This window comes from Argentina anserina, chromosome 4, assembly GCF_933775445.1.
Source record: "Argentina anserina chromosome 4, drPotAnse1.1, whole genome shotgun sequence".
Taxonomy (NCBI): Eukaryota; Viridiplantae; Streptophyta; class Magnoliopsida; order Rosales; family Rosaceae; genus Argentina; species Argentina anserina.
In genome coordinates this window covers 435,790-456,943 of record NC_065875.1, presented here as the reverse complement: position 1 = coordinate 456,943, position 21,154 = coordinate 435,790, and the positions used below count along the sequence as shown (strand labels likewise).

The window sequence follows — 21,154 nt, the reverse complement described above, 5'->3', positions numbered from 1 at the left end:
AGAGATTTTCCAAAGAGGACCATCTTGTTGAAGACTTCTAATTAATTGTTAATTAAACTTATTTTTCGAACACATTTTTTCATCTAAATCGTTTAGATATTAGGTACATATGAGTAGATTAGATGTACAATTTTCACCCAATTTAATGATCATTACGTTATCAAAGCATGTTAAATTAATGAACGAATCAAAACTGTCGAACATGAACCGTTTAAGTTCATAATGAGTAAATCACATTTATGAATATCTTAACAATTGTCAATTAAAAAAAATTGCAGAGATGATTTACTCATATATATCTACAAACTAAATAGTAGAGATCTAAATATGAGATCGAGAATTCTGTGAAACAAAGTGGTCATCAACTAGTCCTTAACAATATGGTTTTCGTTGGAAAGAGCTTCTAGCTTCTATCCAAACACTAAAAGAAGGACCCCAACACATAAATTCGGGACGGGTGCCAATGTTTTTAAAGACACCTAAATTGAGCTAAGAAGACCTCAAAACTGGTTCACAGAACATTCCATCAACGTGCATGTCATTTCAGCTAATAATCTACGAAGATGATCGAATAATCAAACCAATAATGCTGTTGAGTAGGAAAAATCTATCTGAAAATGATGTTGCAAATCTTCTATGATGTAACCCCCAGAGAATGTAAGCAAGCAACTAAAGGCTAACTTCGTAAGTTTGTCATCTGTTTGTTTATCTTATTATCAAGAACATCATTTTGTACACTTGCGACATATCAATTTTAGGTACGTACACAGTTTATGTGATAAAGGACCATGAATGCATTAGCCAATTCTTGTTGTGGCTTTGCTGAAATCTATCCAAAAATGAATATCTACCTTTGTTAGGTCTGCAAACCTGTAAAGACAAGAAATGAATTAAGTTGTTGAAGAAACTGAATTATACTTGCTAAAGGTTGTTGCTACATTAGTTTACAGAGCACCTTGGCCACCCATGTAAACCCAGAAAAACCCCAAAACCCAACAACATCACAAGAACAATTTTAAAACTCAGAGAGGCAGATCATCAATTTGTCAATACACACTGTCACACTAAATACCTTCAACTCCAAACATTCTTTGCCAGAAAAAAAAGAAATACAAAAATTAATAGGAAAACCAAATATAGTAGTCAGCACCAGTCTCTACCACCAGCAGAGAGAGAGAGAGAGAGAGAGAGAGAGAGAGAGAGAGAGAGAGAGAGCGCGCGCAGATACACATTCTCTTTATCTTTTTTTCTATCTTTACCTGCCTGCTTTAACTTTGCTGGGTAGAGACCAAAATGGGTGCAAGAATACAGCTATCAATCTATAGAGGCATTACTAGAGGAGTAATATAGATCTCCAACCGTTCTTCTTCTTCTTCTTGCTTCACTTTGCTGACCGTGGGCAGCCTTTGCTCTCCTGACCCTAGTCATTCTGCTCAGAGCTTAAAGCTAAACGACATATGCCCGTTGCCCCCTTCATGTTGGCCCTGCCTTGAGCTTTGGAGTTTAATTCTTAATCAAAATTAATTTGAAACTGTAATTAAAAAAAGAAAAGCCCCCAAAGACCAGACCCCTTCACTTTAAACTGTTCAAATTCGATACTTTGCTGTTGTTACTAAGAACGAGAAAACTTTGCTTTCTTTCTTCCCTCTCTCTTTCTCTCTCTATGTCTGCCGCATTGTCTTGTTCTTCTTCAGAATCTCTCATCTCACTTCCACTCATTAAAGGGTAGCTTGTCTCTGTTTCTCTCTCTCCTCGAGTCTTTCATGGTCTTCTGGGCCTTTGCTTCTTTCTGCTTGAGACTTCCTTAAAGAGTGTGTATGCAATAAGAGCTAAACAAGAAAACCCATTTGCTGTTTGTTTTCATTCCTTCAACATTTGACGCCTATTTCATGGGTTTTGGGATCATTGGGAGATCACAAAGAACTCGGCTTTTTGGGTTATCATAGTGAAAACCCAGATACTGGGGAAGGCGGGGAGGAACCCAGAAGGCCTATATAGCTGTATGAAGTGATAGTGAAACAATGGGAGATGGGAATTCCAAGAAAAGCAAGGTACTTTCATGGAGATACTAAGGGATTTGTTGGTGATTTTGTTTTTGGTTTGCTTTGACTTGTGGAAATGATTAGCTGGTTGTGTGTTTGTTGTTGTTTGGTGAAGCTCTCATGGTCAAAGAAAATGGTCAGGAAGTGGTTCAATATCAAGAGCAAAACTGAGGACTTTCAGGCAGATGATGTTGTTTATGGAGGTGAGACAGAATCTTTGTTTTTGTTTCCTTCCCCATGGTTTCTTATATGTTTGGTTTTTTGTTTGTTTAATCATTATTGGGGTTTTGGGTGTCAAATCTTAAAGATTCTTAACTTCAGCATTTCAGTGTTCACTTTTCTCCCTCAGAATGGTCCCTTCTTGTAATTCTTCTCCAACTATTTGGTTGCTGAGAAGGCTGAGAAATTAAAATTATGGCATAATTTGGTTCCAAATGTCTCGGGTTTTCGGCAATGTTTCTGTTCTGAATCATAGTTATCTGTTACCGCATAATTCCCAAATTAGTGTTTGCTAATATGAAATCTATTCTAAGCATTGAAAATGTTTTAGATACTTATTGACCTTATCTCTGCTCTGGTTTTTGAGCTGAAAACTGATACATTGCGGATAATTTTCTTGTTCAGGAGCTGAGGTTGAATACAGGACTAGCTTCTCAGAGGGGGAACCATGCACGATTAAGAAAAGCAAAACAGGTTTTTTTTACTGTTCTCTTCTATGACAAACCGGAATTTGACAATTTACATATTAGGCAAGTTTCAGAAGTTGTGATTAGTCTCATTTCCTCATTTTGTTCTCACTTTAATGCGCAGAGAAGTTCAGCAAGAACACTGACCAGGTCCGTCGACGAAAGATGAATCTTGATCACCCTCGAATTATAGATGTGCAGAACCATAGGTATATGGTTACTTCTTCCATTTACTAAAGTACTCTCATGAAGAGCTTTCTCCCAATTGTATTATTTACAATTTTTGTTTCTTTTGGTTTTGTTCCAGCATTTTTGTTGCTACTTGGAATGTGGCCGGAAGATCTCCACCAAGCAATTTAAATATGGATGAGTGGCTTCATGCCGCTCCTCCTGCAGACATTTATGTTCTCGGGTATGTTTTTATTGTTTATATATAAACATCTTCTAAACAAATTACCTTTTGATTTACTGATGAATGGATGTCTCTTTCTCTCTTTCAGGTTTCAAGAGATAGTTCCATTAAATGCTGGTAATGTTCTGGGGGCAGAAGACAATGGCCCTGCCAAGAAATGGTTGGCCCTCATTCGGAAGACCTTAAACAATCTTCCTGGTACTAGTGGTGGGGGTGGCTGTTATACACCATCTCCCATCCCACAGCCAATTGTCGAGTTACATGCTGATTTTGAGGGATCTGCTAGACAGAAGAGCTCATCTTTTTTTCAAAGAAGATCATTCCAGGCAACCCCAAGCTGGAGAACAGAGAATGACCCTTCAGCTTCACAACCCCGACTTGATCGAAGATTCAGTGTTTGTGATCGGGTGATCTTTGGTCACAGGCCAAGTGACTATGATCCCAACTTCAGATGGGGTCATAGGCCAAGTGACTATTCAAGGGCTAGCGACTACTCAGGGCCGAGTGACTATTATTCTAGGCCTAGTGACTACTCAAGGCCGAGTGACTATTATGCTAGGCCTAGTGACTACTCAAGGCCGAGTGACTTTTCCAGGTGGGGTTCGTCTGATGATGATAATGGACCAGGAGATTCACCAAGTACTGTTTTATTCTCACCAATGTCCTATGCTGGATCTGCATCCAATGAAACTGGATATAGAATGCCAGGGCATTCAAGGTACAACTTAGTTGCTAGCAAGCAAATGGTGGGCATATTCCTTACAGTATGGGTCAGAAGTGAGCTGAGGGATCATGTCAAAAACATGAAAGTATCATGTGTTGGAAGAGGATTAATGGGATACCTTGGAAATAAGGTAATACTCGTCTTGATTGTAGTTGTTTTTGATTCTTTTCAATTTTATTAATTGAGAAAATGACAATCTTCTGCTTGGATTAACAGGGATCCATTTCAGTCAGCATGTCCTTGCACGATACAACCTTTTGCTTTATCTGTACTCATTTAACCTCAGGACAGAAGGAGGGTGATGAGCTAAGAAGGAATTCTGATGTAATGGAGATCCTTAGGAAGACAAGGTTTCCAAAGGTTAATGGCACTAGTGCCTTGAAAAACCCAGAAACAATCCTGGAGCATGAGTAAGAGTCTTTCTCATCAACTATTGATTTAACGAATATGGTTACATCTTGAGCATATGTACAATAACTTCTGGAAATGTTCCTCTTTCAAATTAAACTGATTAAATAGTTGAAAAATTACCTGGGATTTTAATGACTCAAAGCAATCGTAAACAAAAAAAAGGCATCTAATTGATTTAAGCATCTGTAAATATCATTTTCTTTTTTGACTTGAGATTTAGTTCATCTGATTAAATCATCAATTAAGCACTTATGTGTAATGCTAGCAAATAATTCAGCTGCTGCCGGTATATATCTCCTTTTTGTTTGATCATTGCCCAAACATAATTCTTTTTAGTTACCTAATCATGTGTTTTTTTATTTCTTATCTAGTCGAGTTATATGGCTTGGGGATTTGAATTATCGGATTTCCCTCTCTTACCGCTCTGCTAAGGCATTAGTTGAGATGCAAAACTGGAGGGCCTTGTTGGAGAGAGACCAGGTATGATTTTAAGTCCTCCTACTTCTTTCATTTTCTATACCTTGTCTTAAATACTAGTGAACAAGGCATGTTACATTAAAACTGAAGTCGATTGTTTTGCAGTTAAGGATAGAGCAAAAACGTGGTCGTGCATTTGTGGGCTGGAATGAGGGGAAGATTTACTTCCCACCTACTTACAAGTATTCTACTAACTCAGATAGATATGCAGGGGATGATATGCACCCGAAAGAGAAACGTCGAACACCTGCTTGGTAAGACTAATTTTCCTAATTCATGTAGAATTATATATGAAAATGATTCGATTATAGAAAGAAGCTATGCCGTTAATTTCCCAAAATGTTGCACCTGCTAAATTTTTTACTTCTGTGTTCATGAAGGTGTGATCGAATATTGTGGTATGGCGAAGGTCTCCAACAGTTATCTTATGTCCGTGGGGAGTCTCGGTTCTCAGATCATAGACCAGTATATGGCATGTTTTGGGCGGAGGTTGAGTCAAGTCACAACAAACTGAAGAAAAGCACCAGTTATTCTAGTTCTAGGATTGAAGTAGAGGAGCTTCTGCCATATTCACATGGATATACTGATCTGAACTTTTTCTGAAGGATGAGGGAACAATGATGACCCACATCTGTCCCATATCAAGTATGCTCCTTCACTCAAATTTAGTTTATTTACACACTAAAGTTTGGATCTTTGATGATAGGCATGGTCATTATGAAAGCTAATACCCAGGAGTAAATGATATGTCTGACAGAAAATAAAATAAAATGATATAGTAATCTCCCTATGTTTCACTTGATCATTTTCGTTATGATTTCGTTCCTGTTTATTAGGTTTAATTATCTTCCTGCAAACCAAGTATTGTTCTCTTTCTCCAAATGGACCCTTCTTTCATTTGTCATAATCTTGACCATTCTGGTTGTCTTGAGGTGTATCAATGGCTCAGTAAATCAGTGTCGTTTACCTCAGCAGTTGTCAGGCTCACTTTGAGCCTTCAAATCCTGATGAAATATACCTAAAATTCTCATGAATTGAGAGAGATAGGGCCTTTTTTAAGTAAAGTTGAAAGCGTCTTTCATAGTCTTTTTTCTTGAGCTGTATATACTTGCTTGGTTTTGTTCTTGTTAAGAATTTGGTCCCCGTTTGCAGGCGGGAATCACTTTGAACGACTCATGAAGTCTGATGGAGACATTCCTTGTCCCACAAATCGAAAAAGGTTGGTCTTTCTTTTCCTTTTCACTTTAGTTGGTTTTGTTTTGTTGTATGCATTTGTTTCTTTGTCTAATTGTTATCTTTGTTCTCTCTCATCAGGTTTTAATATTGAAATTTTGGTTAGTATACATACATCAACAGCAAATTGTACAGTAACTACAGTTGATTATCAAAGCATGGTAGCGGTTAAACTCAGCTCCAGTAGCCAGCCCTGTGCATTATTTGGTCACCCAATTAACAGACACTTGCCTTTTTGGCATCTCAAAGTGTTCCATTTTGTGTTCTGCACGATTATTAGGTACTAAATTTTTGTTTTGAAAAGTGATTACTCATAAACTTATAGTAATGATGACTTGTTCATGAGCTTACCATAACAAGCTTTTCTCTTGCAGGATTAACTGTCCAACCAGAAGTTGCTGAGTGAGGAGATGAGGATTCTTTTATTCAAGATTCTTTATTTGTTTAGGAATTAGGAATAGATATGATGACTGAAATGCAACCTTTTTGTTTTAAATGCAAAAGAAGTAGAACATCAATTGATGCTCTGTTGAGGCTATTGTCAAAGTGAAAGAAAGAAGAGGAAAATGAAACAGTGGTGTTTATGATTGAAATCTGAAGCCCATCTGTTCTCACTGTTCTCTTTGCTTCTGATTTTACTGAAAAAAGTTGGTGCTCTGTTATGTGCTGTGTACTTTTGCTTTTTTAACACTGGTGAATAACAATCTAGGAAAGCATGAGTCAGTTTTTACAGATTTGGCAGGTAATACACTGCAGCCATGATTTACAATCTGCTTTGCTTTTGTAGTGGGGATTGCATATCACATTTATCTCTAGCAATTTGCACCAAATTGGCCTGATTTAGTTTCCATTAAGGACCACTGAGCACAGATGCAAGCATGATCAAAAAGAGAAGTGCCATAATTTTGAATGGCAGCATAACTAAGTGGGAAATGGCTGAACTCCATAATGAGCATGCATATAATCTTCCTCGCATGCATTTGCATTTTGCAATCCCACCCCAGCTGAAATTGCCAAATCCTTTTGGTTTTTAATTTCATCTGTATTCAAAGCATTGCATTCTCTTCTCCATTTGTAAGTACCTGAACTCTTTAATTGGTATGTAAACGAAAATCAAGAACACTCGGGAGAGGATTCAACCCGAAATTTTCCATCATCGTTTTTATAACTGGACTTGGCCAGTATGATATCCTCAACTAGCTGTTGTTCGTAAGCTATAGTTTTCAAGTATGCGTCTACTGGTGCAATTTCTGAAAATAACGTAGATAGTATGAAGATCGATGATGCTTATTGATGATTTGGAACAATTTGCAATTTAGCTCTTAATATTGTGCTATCACGCGTGAAGATGAATTGGGACGTGGTGTCCCTAATCTAACAAGGACATGTCGATTTAGTTTGTGTCACCTTGCATGTAGCCTGCATTGACAAATGTTCAACATTATTTGTTTGCATGCATGCTTCATCCATATCAACCTTCACCGCTTCGATCAGATCATCATCTTCCATAAATACCTGCACAGATTCCTGGTCTACTTAGCTAATTTTCGCACTTGGATAGTACAGTTATAGTACTAAGTATAGCTAGCTACAATGGTGATCAAAGGGAGGGTTCCTTTGATGTTCACATTAATCCTCATCTCCTCTCTTTTGCTTGGCTCCGGATCTCTCACTCTCGGCGATGACCGGTACGATTATGATCAGTGCTCTCGGCGCTGTGCGGACAGACCAGCACATGAACGTCAAGTTTGTGTGGCGGCTTGCAGTCGTCATCGTCATCGACCAGGGGGCGAAAGGCCAGTTGATCCTCGTCACGAGATTGAGCAATGCCGCCGGCGTTGCGAGAGGCAAGAGACTGGTGGAGAACGCTGCCGAAGAAGGTATGTATGATATGATAGAAAACAAACGATCTAGCGCAGATATATTAAATTAAGCTAGAGAAAACTCAACTCATAGGTATCAGTATATCGATTGATCAATACATTATCAAATTAAAATTGATCTATTGGTTGGGCACTACTTTACCATTTCAGCATATTGGTAAAGAAAAACAAAACAAAAAACAATCAGAGTGGGTGATATCTCAACATGGCCTAGATGATCCAAATTAACAATTAACATTTGCATTATTGGTATATAGATCGTACATGTAGATTGTTTATATGATTATATCATTTCAGTTGCTGCATGGTGTAAGAACTTTATATGATCAAAACATACACTTGCGCTCACATAGAATATATTAGGTATAATTAGCTACATCAAACAAAAATATGATATTTGTACCAGCTAATTAGATTATTGTACCATTTCATTTTACATGACTGGGGATTTGGACCTCAGTATCTTCCGATATAAGGTTGAAAAGATTGGAAATTATAAAGTTACATCTCAACTCTCAAGTTAGTACATCTCAAAGTTGCATCACATATTTATTTATGCATGCGCCCATTTACCAATATATCAATACGGTAGCCAGCATTCTATAACTGAAACCTGCATGCAAACAAGGTGCGAGGATCTATATGGAGACAGAGGACGAGAACCAGACATGGTTAATCCAAGTAGATATCCCGGAGACCAATTGGAGCAACAATGCGAGAAGCGTTGTGTCTTGGAACTTGGCGAACAAAAGAAGCTACAGTGTCACCAACGCTGCGTGGAGCTTAAGAAGGAGCAAAAGCAATGCCAGCGGAGTTGCCAAATGCAGGGACGTGGTGATCATGAACAATGCCAGAGAATGCAGCAACTTGAGGAGCAAGTAAAGGAACAACAAGAACAAATAGGAAGAGGGGGCGAGAACCCGCAAAGAGAATCAGAGATCCTTCGGTCAAAACTGACATCTGAAGAAGGTGAAATGTATGTTCTTGAGGGGTTAAACATGTAAATAAATAATGTACATGACTGCAGATCGTAGTAGCATGTAGAGTCATGTACGTACGTATGGTGTGTTGAGCTTTGAAGTCGCTAGCTCACATACATGTGAACTGGAATTTTGCTTTTGGAAAGAGCTTTTTTTTAATAAATAAATAAATGAGAAGTAATTTTCTGTATGCGTATGTCAGTATATGCGCGACATGATATACTAAGTTGCAACTAACTATATATAACCATACCAAGCATAGAATATTCATTATTTCTCCAATTCTCCTTATGGGTATGAGAATGCAAGAAAATTTCTCAATTGCGGATATCCGCACAGTGCGGATTCGGTGATTTATCACCGGCGACGCGTAATGACGACACGGATGGTGCCGGTTGTACTCTATTTCCCGATGCTCTTATCTGTGTTGGCCAGCGCTATAGCTCCGGCCGACACAGACAGGAGTGTCGGGAGGAGAAGAGTATGGTCGGCACCATCCGCGCCGCCGTTAGAATCAAGGTGTGAACCGTGCGGACGACTGCTGAATGCAATATATGCTAATGATATATGTATAGACATTATAAATTGGTTCTCACTAGCTAGCTCACAGTGGGCATGCAGTTCGATCTCAAAGCAAGCGTACGTAAACAAAGATCGATCATGTTGCTTGAGTTTCTAATTAACAAGTAAGCGCGCACCATTTAATTTCCAACGTAACAAAGAACTCATGCTCAGTAGGTTGCATATATCGCCTATAAATGGTATACAGTAAATAGATGAACTTATTACCTAGTAAAAAAACACCATTCACAAAAAATAGCTCCGTCCTTTTCGGAGCGAAATCCAAAGCCCTCCTTGGAATTTGTGGAGACAACGGCATAGTTGCTTCGCCAGGGCGTCGCTCGTGGAGTGCTAGGGCGGTGGCGTTTCTCCTTTGGCAGGGGCTCGCTCACGGTTCCAAGGCGGGGAGGTGGGGAACTCTCAAATTCTTTTTTGAGATCTGAACCCAGGAGATCTCCAGGACAGAGGCGGCATCCGACCTACTCTTTGGTGAGTGGCGTTTTGGGGGTTGACAAGACAGCGCTGGTGAGCGACTGTGCAGGGGTTGGAGTTCTCAAGTTTCTCAGAGAACGTTTGTTCAATCCACACCATCTGTTTTGGTGAGTAGGCGGTGATTCTGCTCAATGGTGGAGGGTCGGATCAAACCACAGAAAGCCGACCGACGGCGTTGATGGTCGGCGGAGAATTTCCCTGTTAGGCCACACAGCTGGCCCTTGGTGATTTGTTGGGCTTAGGATGTGGGCTAATTGATTGGGCCTTCTTGTCCCTTTGGTTGGCTCTTTCCTTTGCTTCATCTATTTCATTTGAGCCAAGCACGACTTAAACCACCCGCAATCCTAATTTGAAACTGTTCGTGGAGAATTAGGGTTGTGCGGTTCTATTGTCTGTATTTAATTTTCTAGCTCTGTTAAGAAAATCTTCTTTCTTGTTTTTCTTTCGATTTACTAACATTGAGAATACGCAATTGATACCATGGGGTCGATGTATTAGTGTAAAAAGTCGTGAGTTTAGACTCAGTTTCAGAGTGTACAGTCCATGCGGTATCACATGATTATCATGCATGCAGTCACATATTCACATATATGATATATCCATCTCTGCAAGGTTCCTTCTTTGATGACACATAAGTTAGGGTCAAGTAGGACACCAGTCACCTGGCATGTTATCAGCTTAGACAAATGTACGTGCATCATGCTCCTTAATTTCCGATCCCCGATGGCCCGATCTATAGTTCTATACAATACAACACTCTCTGCTAGACTTCTAACTGGGCTTAAAAGCAAGCGAGCAAAAGCTGTTAAACGAAATAACCATGGCATTCAAAGCTAGGTCTAGTCTCCGTTCATTACTGCTCCTTTGTACTCTTTTCATTCCATCCGTATCCTTCGATGATCATGAGCTAGACGAATGCATTCAGCAGTGTCCGACGCAAGACGTCCGCTGCCAGATGGGTTGTCTGCGGCAGAAAGAGCGCGGCGGAGATGTGGGTGGAGATGATCAGCAACAGTAGAAACTGTGTGAGAGAAGTTGCCAGAAGAAACATACACTGCAATACAAGCAATGCAGGCTAAGCTACAAGAGGCAACCAAATGGAAAATCAAAACGAAAAGTAAAGCAATGCCAGACACAGTGTAGGGTGAAAATTGAACAAGAACAACAAGAGCAACTAGAAAAACAAGAACAAGAGCAACGAGGTCAACAAGAGCCGGGCCTTGAGCAACAAGAGCCGGGTCAGCAGCAAGAGGCACAAGAGAAACGGGAGCAACAAGGTCAACAAGAGCCGGGTCAGCAACAAGAGGCACATGTACAGGAGCAACAAGGTCAACAAGAGCAGGGTATAGAACGTGCTTGCTAAATATAAACTTCTAAGCAGTAATAATAATTTTTTCTCTACTTGCTATAGAATGTGCTATGCTAATTTCACTTTCATGGCTCTAGTTTTATTGTTTCAATAACTCGTGGCTAGCTATTATTGTGTCCTAGATGGCTTCCCTCAGGTCCAGACTTGGATTTAAACCTGATCTTAACTAGACTATTCTGCGTACAAATAGCATTTCTCGTCGGCTCATAGGACAGGTGCTTTAAAGTTTCCGGCCACTTAGAAGTTAGAAATGCAATATCCATGAAAATATGCGTGCACGGGGCAAAAGGTAACCAATTTGTTCAAGTTGAAAGAAGAGATCGTCGTCCATACAACTCAGCCATTGACATCCTCTGGGCGAGTAATTGTACGACGAAATTGCCTAACATAAAAAAAGGTGAATTCTGAAATTAGGTCGCGTCCTAAATTTGTAGGATATAAGGCAGGTTTCCAAGTTTACACATCTTTGCCAAATTGCCAAACACCACATGAAACAAACTCACGTATCCAAGTCAAGAACTTTATATATCGCTGCCTCTAAAGACAATATAATGGATCTCCCTGCCTTCAAAAGCTCAAATAGACAATGCTCATGTTAAGAAATTTTCTTGATATCAAACTGTATGCTTTAGATCATAAATCTTAACATCATAATCTACGCAATCATCTGAGCAAAGTAAATCTAGACAACATAAGTATCACTAATGACGCTGAACTGAAACTCATTGAAACTTTGTATACATGAAAATTTAATAATCTAGCAGCGTACAACAAATAGCAGATATGCCAACTGAACATGAGAAATAAGTAGAGTTTGAGAATCAGACGGTGTATTCAAAAGGCTGAGGAGGTTGAGGTTCTTCATCAACTGCCATGGCTGAAGCAGATCCTGGCTGTCCAGTGGCTGGTCCACCAGCGGTGGATGCTGTAGAAGAGGGTGTGTCTGTAAGTGAGAGCACTTCTGGTTCAGTAGGTCTCTGGTCTCTCAAGAGAACAAATCCTGAAGGTTCTAGCTTGATAGGTACATATCTGCTTTCTTCCATAAATTTAATGTATTCCTCCTGAGCAGGAACCACCCTAGCTGGGTTGGTCAAAAACTCAAAAGCAGGTTCAGCCCGTTCAGGTTCTGACTTCTTCTCTGTTGAGCTATCAACCTGCCAAAAGGAAAAGACGGAACTCAAATTATGAATATGTAGTCATAAACTAGATCTGTACAGGTTAGCTCCACTAGTTTTGCCTTCCACATGTGCCTAGTTTGGACGATATGTGTATGCATATAAAAGATTGGTAAAATGGTTGTATGAAACTTGTTACAACAAGCTACAGAATCTTTCAACATGTGTTATCTCTTTCCTTCCTACTTTCCAATTAGGAGCAACAATACTCTCTAAAGTAAATGCGGACAGAAAGAGGAACAACATAAATTGATGAGTTACCTGCATAGAATCCCCATCTTTCTCACTAAATGATTTTCCTTTACCAGAAGAACTCTCTGCCCCAGGATTGGTCTTGTCTGGATTTGCCTTCTGATCTGCAGCTTCTTTCTTGGCCCTAGCTTTAGTGGCCTTTGCTGATGTTGACAGAACAGCAGTTGGGAGTTTCACAGCCGATGTAGTGGTTGCCACAGCGGTTGGTTTAGGATATTCAAACAGAGAAGGTTTTGCATATGACAGGAACTGAAACTTCGGAACTTTAAGGTCATAGTTCAGTCCTATGAAAGCCGTTGGTGAGAATGCCAAGCTCAAGAAATATATGAGGGGATACCAGTACCAAAATTGGCTGAAAACAGCAAGGCCAACCACCGCAGTGACTTTATCATGTTTTGTCTTAGAAAGCAGTCTTATTGTCACATTCCTTCCACCAGCATCAAGAATTCCCGAGGCCAAGATTGCTCCCATTTTGCTCATGGTATCCTCATGCTTATCGAGAATTATTTTTTCCAATTGTCGCCTATATAAAAAATATGATGAAGATAAGTATGAGCTGGCATCACTTAAGATACATCTATATGTCTAGAAAACATGAGTTGAAAACTATATAGATATATACATAGAACGAACCCACACACACACACACGAGAGAGAGAGAGAGAGAGAGAGAGAGAGAGAGAGAGATTATAATTGATGCAGAATCCAATAGACACAGTACCTAAAAGCTCCAACACGGGAATCACTAGCTTCACTGATCTGAACCATGACCATAGCCATAGCAATGAGTGCACCTTGCCGCACAAAATCAACAACATCTGAAGTCAGAGGTTCTAATAGAGATATGGCCTCACTCAAGCCAGTACCAGCACAAGAGATTCCTACTGCAAGAGCAGCACCATATCGAACATGGGGATTGTAGGACTCAGATAGTAGGGAGACAATACGAGGCGTCTGCAGTTCATCGGTGCAATGTAAGAGATAAAAGAACAACATATGGAAAAATAAAAAATAAGAAGGTAGCAAGTAACAAATAAGTTTCTTTGGCAAATACTGACCTGCTCTGGCTCAGAGTATAAGACAAAACCAAGGGCTAGAACAGCAGTTCTCCGGACATCATCACTCACGTCTGATACAGCAAAATGCAGCAGCTGGCGGATAGCTTTGTTGTTTGCTGTCCCACTATAGGCCAATGCCAATGCATACATACCACCATAACGCAGTATGGGGTCTTGATCTCTTGTCATTTGTTCAATTAAGGTGTCTGCTTCCTCTTCTCTTCCATATACCGTCAGGGCAATCCCTAATGCCAACCCTCTGTAACATACAATACAGTTAGGAAATGTAATTTCCAGATAGAACCATTTTCCTGACATATTATTGCAGACTCCAAGGTGATAGTCTATACCTGATGATCTTTTCATGCGATGTCTCATGTGTATAAGCAAGCATCTCGCCGGCCTTCTCACTTGCAGTTCCAACCATGAGTAAACCCATACTAATACCAGCTGCTTCACCAGCCACAGCACTGTCAGTATATAGCACAGTTTTAATGTCATCATAAATCTCTTCATCAGCAGTTCCTAAAGCTGACAAGCCAAGACCCAAGCAGGCCCCGTGTTGAATAACCTGCGTCACAAGAACTCATTAGAATGATCTAGTAAAAAAACTTGCACAGAACTGTGATCAACAATTTATGCAGTGCTTACCTCCACATTAGTACTGCGTAGGCTATCACGAAGGAACTGTTTGATGCCCTCCCCATGGTTGGCATGGATGAGTCCCAGAGCATACAGAGCACCGCCTTCCGAGTATGGACTTCCACCACCACCAGCCCCACCTTGAGGCAAGTAAGGTGCCATCAGAGATCTTCCCTGCTGCAAGTGTCCTCTATGAATAACACCTAGCCCCGCTGTTGCACTGAATTTTGCCCAATTAGTGGCTCTGCTTAACCAGTCCTGAGGATTTTAAGAAACAAATTTGTCAGCAAAAGTGATATATGGCAAAGGGTGGTAAGAGAAAATCAAGATAACTGGTTCTCACCAGATTCTCCCTCAGAAATGTATCCACAGTTGTTCCAGCATGCATAATTGCATTAGCATAAATCGTTGCACTATGGCATACACTATTTCTCATTTCAACAGACTGCTTTATTGTCTTCAGGATAAGCAGATCGGACCTATAAGCAAGTCACAAAAGACAGTCTTAAGCACTTCTCAACCTCTAGCTTCTCAGAAGGAAAGAAAAGAAAAATATAGGTACAATAAATAAAATCAAGTGGGAAGAATAGAGCAAACTCACTTGTTATGGCTGTACAAAAATTGTAAAGTCAACTTTATTGACGTCTCTCCAGACAAAATTCCTTTAATTTTTGTCAGTCTCTCAGAATACATCACTTCACTGGGATCTTCAGGCAGAGTCACACTGGTAGTAGAGTTTCCATCCGTCATTTGAACATCCGCTGGAGCAGTGCTTTCATTTTCCGCAGCTTCATTAGATTCAGGTTGCACTGGCTCTAAAGCTTGAGTCTTGGGAGCTGAAAGGCGATTTCTTACATTTAAGAGGAAAGCTTGGTGCTCATTCTCTACAAGGTCAAAGGCTATTTGAAATGCCAAAAGTGCATCTTCCTTGTTTTCCGAGCGCAGGAGCTTTTCCAATATGGTTGCAACACCTTCTGTTTCATCCAAGAACATGAGACACTGGCAAATGCTTAAGTAATCTGGAGAAGGCAGCTTTTGATACACTCTGACAAGAAGACGAAGCACCTGCACAAAGAACAAAGGAGATGTTTGTCACTCTCCTTGACAAATTATAATTTCACAGTGCATGACTAGCATTAACAACCACGATAGAAGCATGAACGTATAGAAAGAAAAGCATCAAGAAGCGTGATCAAAAGGGAATTATATGAACATAGAAGTTTCAAACAAAATTGTCTGGAAGAATATGGTCTTGGTTCTAAATTAATAATATCAATTTCTTATTTTAACTATAATATCTTTAATTGAGCAAAAAATAGACCATATTGCAACACCAGCAGTCTAAATACTCTCCTTTTATTTGAATATATATAACCTAAAGCCTAAAGGGTTACAATTCTTTCAACCATGAAATTACTGTGAAAGAGGTACATATAAACTACGCTGTGGAACTGTAAGAACATCATTAGCGAACTGCTATAAATAATTAATGTATCACGGCATGTTCATAAAAATAAAATATCTTGGATATGGACAGCACATATATCTAAAAATCCAAGCCACAAAGTGACTGAAGAGAGAGTACCAAGTCGCAAGTATCAGAACCATATAGACCAACATATCATGAGTGGTTGAACAAAGCCTTACCTCACGTCTATATTCTCTGAGATTAATATATGAATGAGAGACGTTGATGCAATATGACAGGGTTCCTTGAACATTATCACTCTTTATTATTGCTTCCTCAAGTTTATCCAGTCTTCGACATTCAATTGCAATCCCCATAGCTTGTTGGTATTTCCCATCGAGGATACACCTGTCGTAAAAAAAATGGTCAGAAAGCTGAGAGAACAAATTTTACACTTAGAAGAGCATATAAGCTTGCATACTTATTCAGCATTCTCTCCACAATAGCCTCCAACCTAGGATCCACATTTGCTGCTTCAGCATTTGATTGTGCCGCCTTACACTTAAGACTGGCATACTCATCTATAGCTTTAGCTGAGAGAAAAGGAGAAAAAAAAAAAACAAATCATGTCACAGAAATACTCTCTCAACTTCCACTAGTTCACTTTTATCAGTTCTATGTATTAATGGCATAATACCAGATTTTTCAGACACATCTAATATCTAAGAGTTAGCATACAGTGTCTTTTGTGTTAGTATAAAAATAACACGTTTACTTACCAAGAAGAGTATGAATGTAATAAGAATCCTCTGACACATCAAATAAGGGTCCCGCACCAAGGGCGTAGGACAGAGAGTCATTAAGTTCACCCAAATAGTAAAAGACCTGGGGTGTGAGGGAAAACATGAGTCATGTAAAGAATTTCTCAAACTCATTTATTTGGGACTAAAATTAATTCTGACAAACAACAAGTAAGCTTTTACCTTTGAAACAAGCAATGCAGCCAGTTGTCGTTGATGCTGACCAAATTCTTCATCTTCATACAAACTTTCTCTGAAACAAAAAATTACATAAATATAAGCATTAAAAGGAGCATAGCTGAATGCATTCATAATCGAAACTCTTGAAGGTGAGGATAGCTTAGGTTTTAGAGGTCTACTAGAATAACCAATCTTTAAACAAATTTGTTGTAACAAAACAGACAAAAGATTGCCGATCCACTGTAACAACATAATAGGAGAGAGAGAGACAGAGAGAGAGAGAGAGAGATTGAACAGTGAACGGTGAAAGCCATGTTAGTCAATAGAGACCATCCCATTTCAGACATATGCAGCAGCTCTGTTTGAATCAGAAAAAGACTTTGTTGTTTCAGCTGAAGTCAGATACAGTGCAACACCATCAAACTATCATTTCTGGTATATAGCCCTTGCCAAAGTGATTTAGCAGGATATCCTGCTAATGTTCTCGAATCTAACAACTTAGCACCTAATCCAGTTATTCCAAGCATATAGTCCTAGAATTCAGTTTCAGAATGGACCTCCACTAATCTAGGGGGTACAGATAGAAGATGACAAACAAATGACAACCCTTACAGCTGCACTGGACAACTAATACCTAAAGTCAGCACCAATCCTAAAGCAGCTGTCATGTAAAGCTTCGATAAAGCATAGCGCGATAACTATTCCCAAGCATTCTCCTTTACTTAAACACATAAACAGTCGACGAAATCTGAACTGCATCATAGTACATTTTACATTGCATTCACTGGGATTCAGAAAACCCATAAACCCCAATTTGAATTCTTGATCTCACCATTATCGCCGAAATACATACATATATAGAATCGTCTTTCAGTACAATCCGAAAAGTACTAAAGTCGATAGAGCACAAAATTCCCAATCGTACACGTCCTCAATCACTCAATACTCCAAATTACACATAAAAATCAAATCAATTAGAAAAAGCAACCTAACATGAGCAATTTTACTAAGCAAAGTTCAATACTTGCACATATTTGGATACCCAAAGTTCCTAAATCTATCAAAACAGATGATTAAAAAACCCTAATCTGAGCAAAAATAGAGAAAAAGAAGAAGCGAGAGAGGAGAGAGAGAGAGTACATGATGGTAACGCTGGTGGAGATCTCGGGCCAGAAGCCATCGACCAATTTGTTGAGGTTGGACAAAGCATAGAGCTTGAGCTCCGGATGGGTCTCGTTAAGCATGGCGAGTAGGCCACCCGCCGAGCTCACTAAGGTCGCCATTGCTGGACTGAGACGGGGCCGATTCGATTGGGATTGGGTTTGAATCGATTTGGGGAGATTCGAAACCCTAAAGAAGCAGAAAGAGTGAATAATGGAAGAGACGAAGAGAGAGAGAGAGAGAGAGAGAGAGAGAGGTGTTGGGGAGTCTGCTAGGCTTTTCTTTGTTTTTCTTTTTATTTTCTTCGCCCCGATTTCCTTTTAAATACTAAAATAGTTTCTCCACAGTAGTATTCTTCTTACCCAACAAGCCAGAAATTGAAAACTAAAATAAAAAGTTTGGCTTTAGATAAAATTATGATGATAACGCTATGTGGATGGATCCTCTTGGTAATATGAGATTTTTGTTTTAAACCCCTTGTTCATTTAAATACATCTATTTAGACGATTTTTATACCTAAATTGTTATGTGTCTTGGAGTGGTAGCTCACTCTGTCACTATGTTTGTCATCTAAAATGAAAAGGGTTGATTGTATCGACTTTCAACAAAGAATGGTATAACTAGCAACAAAAACCTAGGTACATTGCTAATGTATTAAGTCTACTAAACTCATTTTATTTAATTCAGCGAACAAGTAAAAAACAACCGTGTACATTAAGAAATTTTAAGAATAACTTGTCGACCAAAATAAAACTAAACCTCGTTAGGGCACACATTGCCTAGATATGGACAGGAATTTTCACTACTGCCATGTGGAAATGAAAATTACAAGGGAAATATCATTTTTCCTACTTAAACACACACTGGAAATACTTGGGACGCTAAAATGAGTTTATCGCTTGGGACACTGAAAATGGCGATAAACCGTAAGAGATGTATGAGAATTTTGACCCTCAACATATTGCCATTGTTGGTTATATGGATAAGCAATCGCAATGTTTGAACTCAATATGAGTTTGATGAGTTATGAAAAATTTGGACCAAAAGTCACTGAGTTGGGTAAGTGGTTACTGGTTAGGTTAGGGGCAACAGTGCAATTGTGAGGCAGTGTTAGGTCTCAAGAAACTGTCCTTTCTCTATCTAGGTGAGTCTCATGGTCGATTTCGAGGATGCCACTCATTTAGTTATCATTTTGTCCTTAGGCTAAGTAGCAAACTGAGGTTTTAAGCACCATCGTTGTTACTTTCACTGATTACAAATAAGGGGAAAAAATCCACACCACTTAAGTTTTGAACAAAAATAAACTAGTTTCCTAGGACTTCAACGGGTGTAACCCTAGTAAATTAAGGAACCAACTCGATCAAGTACCGCTACTTCTTTCTCATGCTCAGGTGAAGTAGTTTAATATCAACATCTTGTTGGCACCCATCCCCACATCACCCACATTAAGAAACCAAGACTCGCCATAATTAACCTCACTAGGCCTGAGCCAAGACCCAAGCCCACACCCAGACCAGGATCGTTAACTCCAAACGTACAAGCACCCATCCAACCAACGACCAGCATTACCGCCGATGACACCCAAAACGCCGTATGGTGATGGCCACTCTGTTACTCCACCAGCGGCGCCCTCACCACTACATCATCGACCATTGATCGGAGAGCCATTCTAGACTTTTGAATGTGAGAAGCTCTTCCCCTTTTCAACCAAGACCAATGTCACTGCCGCCACCCCAGAAGCTGACCCTGAAGTTAGACTCAACGCCACAAAATCCCCAACACTCTTTAACCTCTACATGATTATTCTTCAATTCCCTAAAATCATGGTTTCAAATGGCTTAAAAGATGACAACTTATGCATAGTTGCATAAGATCTTTTATTTTTTAAAAAAGGAGGTTATATTTAGACCTGTAAATTAAGCCTAAAACCGACATACATACCCAAACTTAGCCTAAAAAATTAGGACGCGGGTCAAACTAATGGGTGGGTTTTACTCGGCCCGTTTTGGAATAGGTAGGGTATGAACAACACTTTTCATGTCATGGGCCGACCTAAAACCCTGCCCATATGGTATATTATATGGCCGGCCCATAATCTGTCTCATTCTCAATGTCAAATATAAAATTTAATTGGATAAAATACTAGTCACTCCTTACAGTTTTACAAACTCGACAGTTTACTCATTCAAGTTTCAATTTCAACTTATCACTCCTTATACTTTTCAAAATCGAGTAATCTGGTCATTCAGTCATATTTCCATCCAATTTGGGTGTTAAGTCCATCTAAGTTATGTTTGCCCAAAAAAAACTTAACACTCAAAATATATGGAAAAATTACGGAATGACCATATTGTTCGAATTTGGAAAGTATAAGGAGTGATCAGTTGAAATTGAAACTTAAATAAGTAAACTGTCAAGTTTATGATAGTTTGAGGAGTGACTAGTATTTTGTTCTTATTAATTTATGAGTTATTGATATAACCAACAAATTATGTTGGTTTAATTGACAAATGTGTTATTCTTATAAGAATGAGTTTATGAGTTCAACTTTTATCTCAATTAATTTTTTCAAATGAAAGGTAAAATATTTTATTATCTAAAAATCACAGGTCAAATGTAGGCCGGGCTATGAACATGTTTTTTAAGCCCAAACTTTATCTGCCTAAAGGGTGGGCACGAGCTTCACATATCTTGATAGAGCCAGCCATGTTCTGTCCATTTTACTCTTACGGCTAAAAAGGCATGAGCTGGGTAATATGTGAGTTTTCATATCTTAGGGTCGTGCTGACCATACCCTACCCATTTTACAAGTCTACTTATATTCATACCTCAAAAAACGATATTTAGTTTTTTCTTCTTCAAATTGTTGTTGACCTTTTCAATTAACATAAAATTACAAATAAATACACATAATATTAATTAAAAATATAGCAATAAACATATATGTTAATTAAAATATGGAAACACAATTAATATTCATATCATTTACCAAAACAGTTGAACCAAAAAAAGGAAAAATATTAAATCAAGATAATGATTTCATTATAATATCTTTCTATATGTACGTGTGCAAAAGCTCCTAATTTTTTCTCTACCCTCTCACAATTTTCTGTGTGGTTTTGCTTTCAGTTTTATATCTAAATTACGATAATATTTTATATATATTAAGTTCAATTTTGTGAAAATTAATAAACTATGAGTTTTTCTG

The 21,154-nt window shown here is 38.9% G+C and overlaps 2 protein-coding genes across 3 annotated transcripts; one reads left to right on the top strand and one right to left on the bottom strand.

Moving 5' to 3' along the window:
* The first annotated feature begins 1,652 nt into the window (after window positions 1–1,652).
* Window positions 1,653–7,015, top strand: LOC126790519 (type IV inositol polyphosphate 5-phosphatase 7-like). Of its 2 annotated transcripts, XM_050516782.1 has the most exons (14): window positions 1,653–2,051; window positions 2,158–2,245; window positions 2,667–2,735; window positions 2,853–2,937; window positions 3,036–3,140; window positions 3,229–3,678; window positions 3,718–3,994; window positions 4,081–4,274; window positions 4,647–4,755; window positions 4,858–5,006; window positions 5,133–5,397; window positions 5,905–5,971; window positions 6,067–6,265; window positions 6,360–7,015. In XM_050516782.1, the coding sequence occupies exons 1-11, from the start codon at window positions 2,022–2,024 to the stop codon at window positions 5,353–5,355; spliced, it is 1,779 nt and encodes a 592-aa protein (XP_050372739.1). In that variant the 5' UTR covers window positions 1,653–2,021; the 3' UTR covers window positions 5,356–5,397; window positions 5,905–5,971; window positions 6,067–6,265; window positions 6,360–7,015. The 2 variants fall into 2 exon arrangements, with proteins under 2 accessions (XP_050372739.1, XP_050372738.1); XM_050516781.1 differs by having other exon boundaries at window positions 3,229–3,994.
* A 4,793-nt stretch (window positions 7,016–11,808) lies between these two features.
* On the bottom strand, window positions 11,809–18,213 carry LOC126790517 (26S proteasome non-ATPase regulatory subunit 1 homolog A-like). Its single transcript, XM_050516779.1, has 13 exons — window positions 17,926–18,213; window positions 16,789–16,858; window positions 16,585–16,690; window positions 16,287–16,398; window positions 16,045–16,213; window positions 14,999–15,462; window positions 14,741–14,876; window positions 14,407–14,655; window positions 14,106–14,326; window positions 13,756–14,014; window positions 13,419–13,651; window positions 12,707–13,220; window positions 11,809–12,424 (listed from the first exon to the last, which is right to left on the bottom strand). The coding sequence occupies exons 1-13, from the start codon at window positions 18,066–18,068 to the stop codon at window positions 12,092–12,094; spliced, it is 3,009 nt and encodes a 1,002-aa protein (XP_050372736.1). The 5' UTR covers window positions 18,069–18,213; the 3' UTR covers window positions 11,809–12,091.
* Between the last annotated feature and the right edge of the window lie 2,941 nt (window positions 18,214–21,154).

Excerpts from the sequence above, each read along its gene's own strand:
- LOC126790519 (XM_050516781.1), top strand. The coding sequence starts at position 2,022 with ATGGGAGATGGGAATTCCAAGAAAAGCAAG. Across the intron at positions 2,052-2,157 it reads GGAATTCCAAGAAAAGCAAG|CTCTCATGGTCAAAGAAAAT; the intron begins GTACTTTCATGG and ends TGTTTGGTGAAG. Across the intron at positions 3,995-4,080 it reads TGGGATACCTTGGAAATAAG|GGATCCATTTCAGTCAGCAT; the intron begins GTAATACTCGTC and ends TTGGATTAACAG.
- LOC126790517 (XM_050516779.1), bottom strand. The coding sequence starts at position 18,068 with ATGGCGACCTTAGTGAGCTCGGCGGGTGGCCTACTCGCCATGCTTAAC. Across the intron at positions 16,214-16,286 it reads GTGGAGAGAATGCTGAATAA|GTGTATCCTCGATGGGAAAT; the intron begins GTATGCAAGCTT and ends TTTTTACGACAG. Across the intron at positions 15,463-16,044 it reads TCAGAGAATATAGACGTGAG|GTGCTTCGTCTTCTTGTCAG; the intron begins GTAAGGCTTTGT and ends TTCTTTGTGCAG.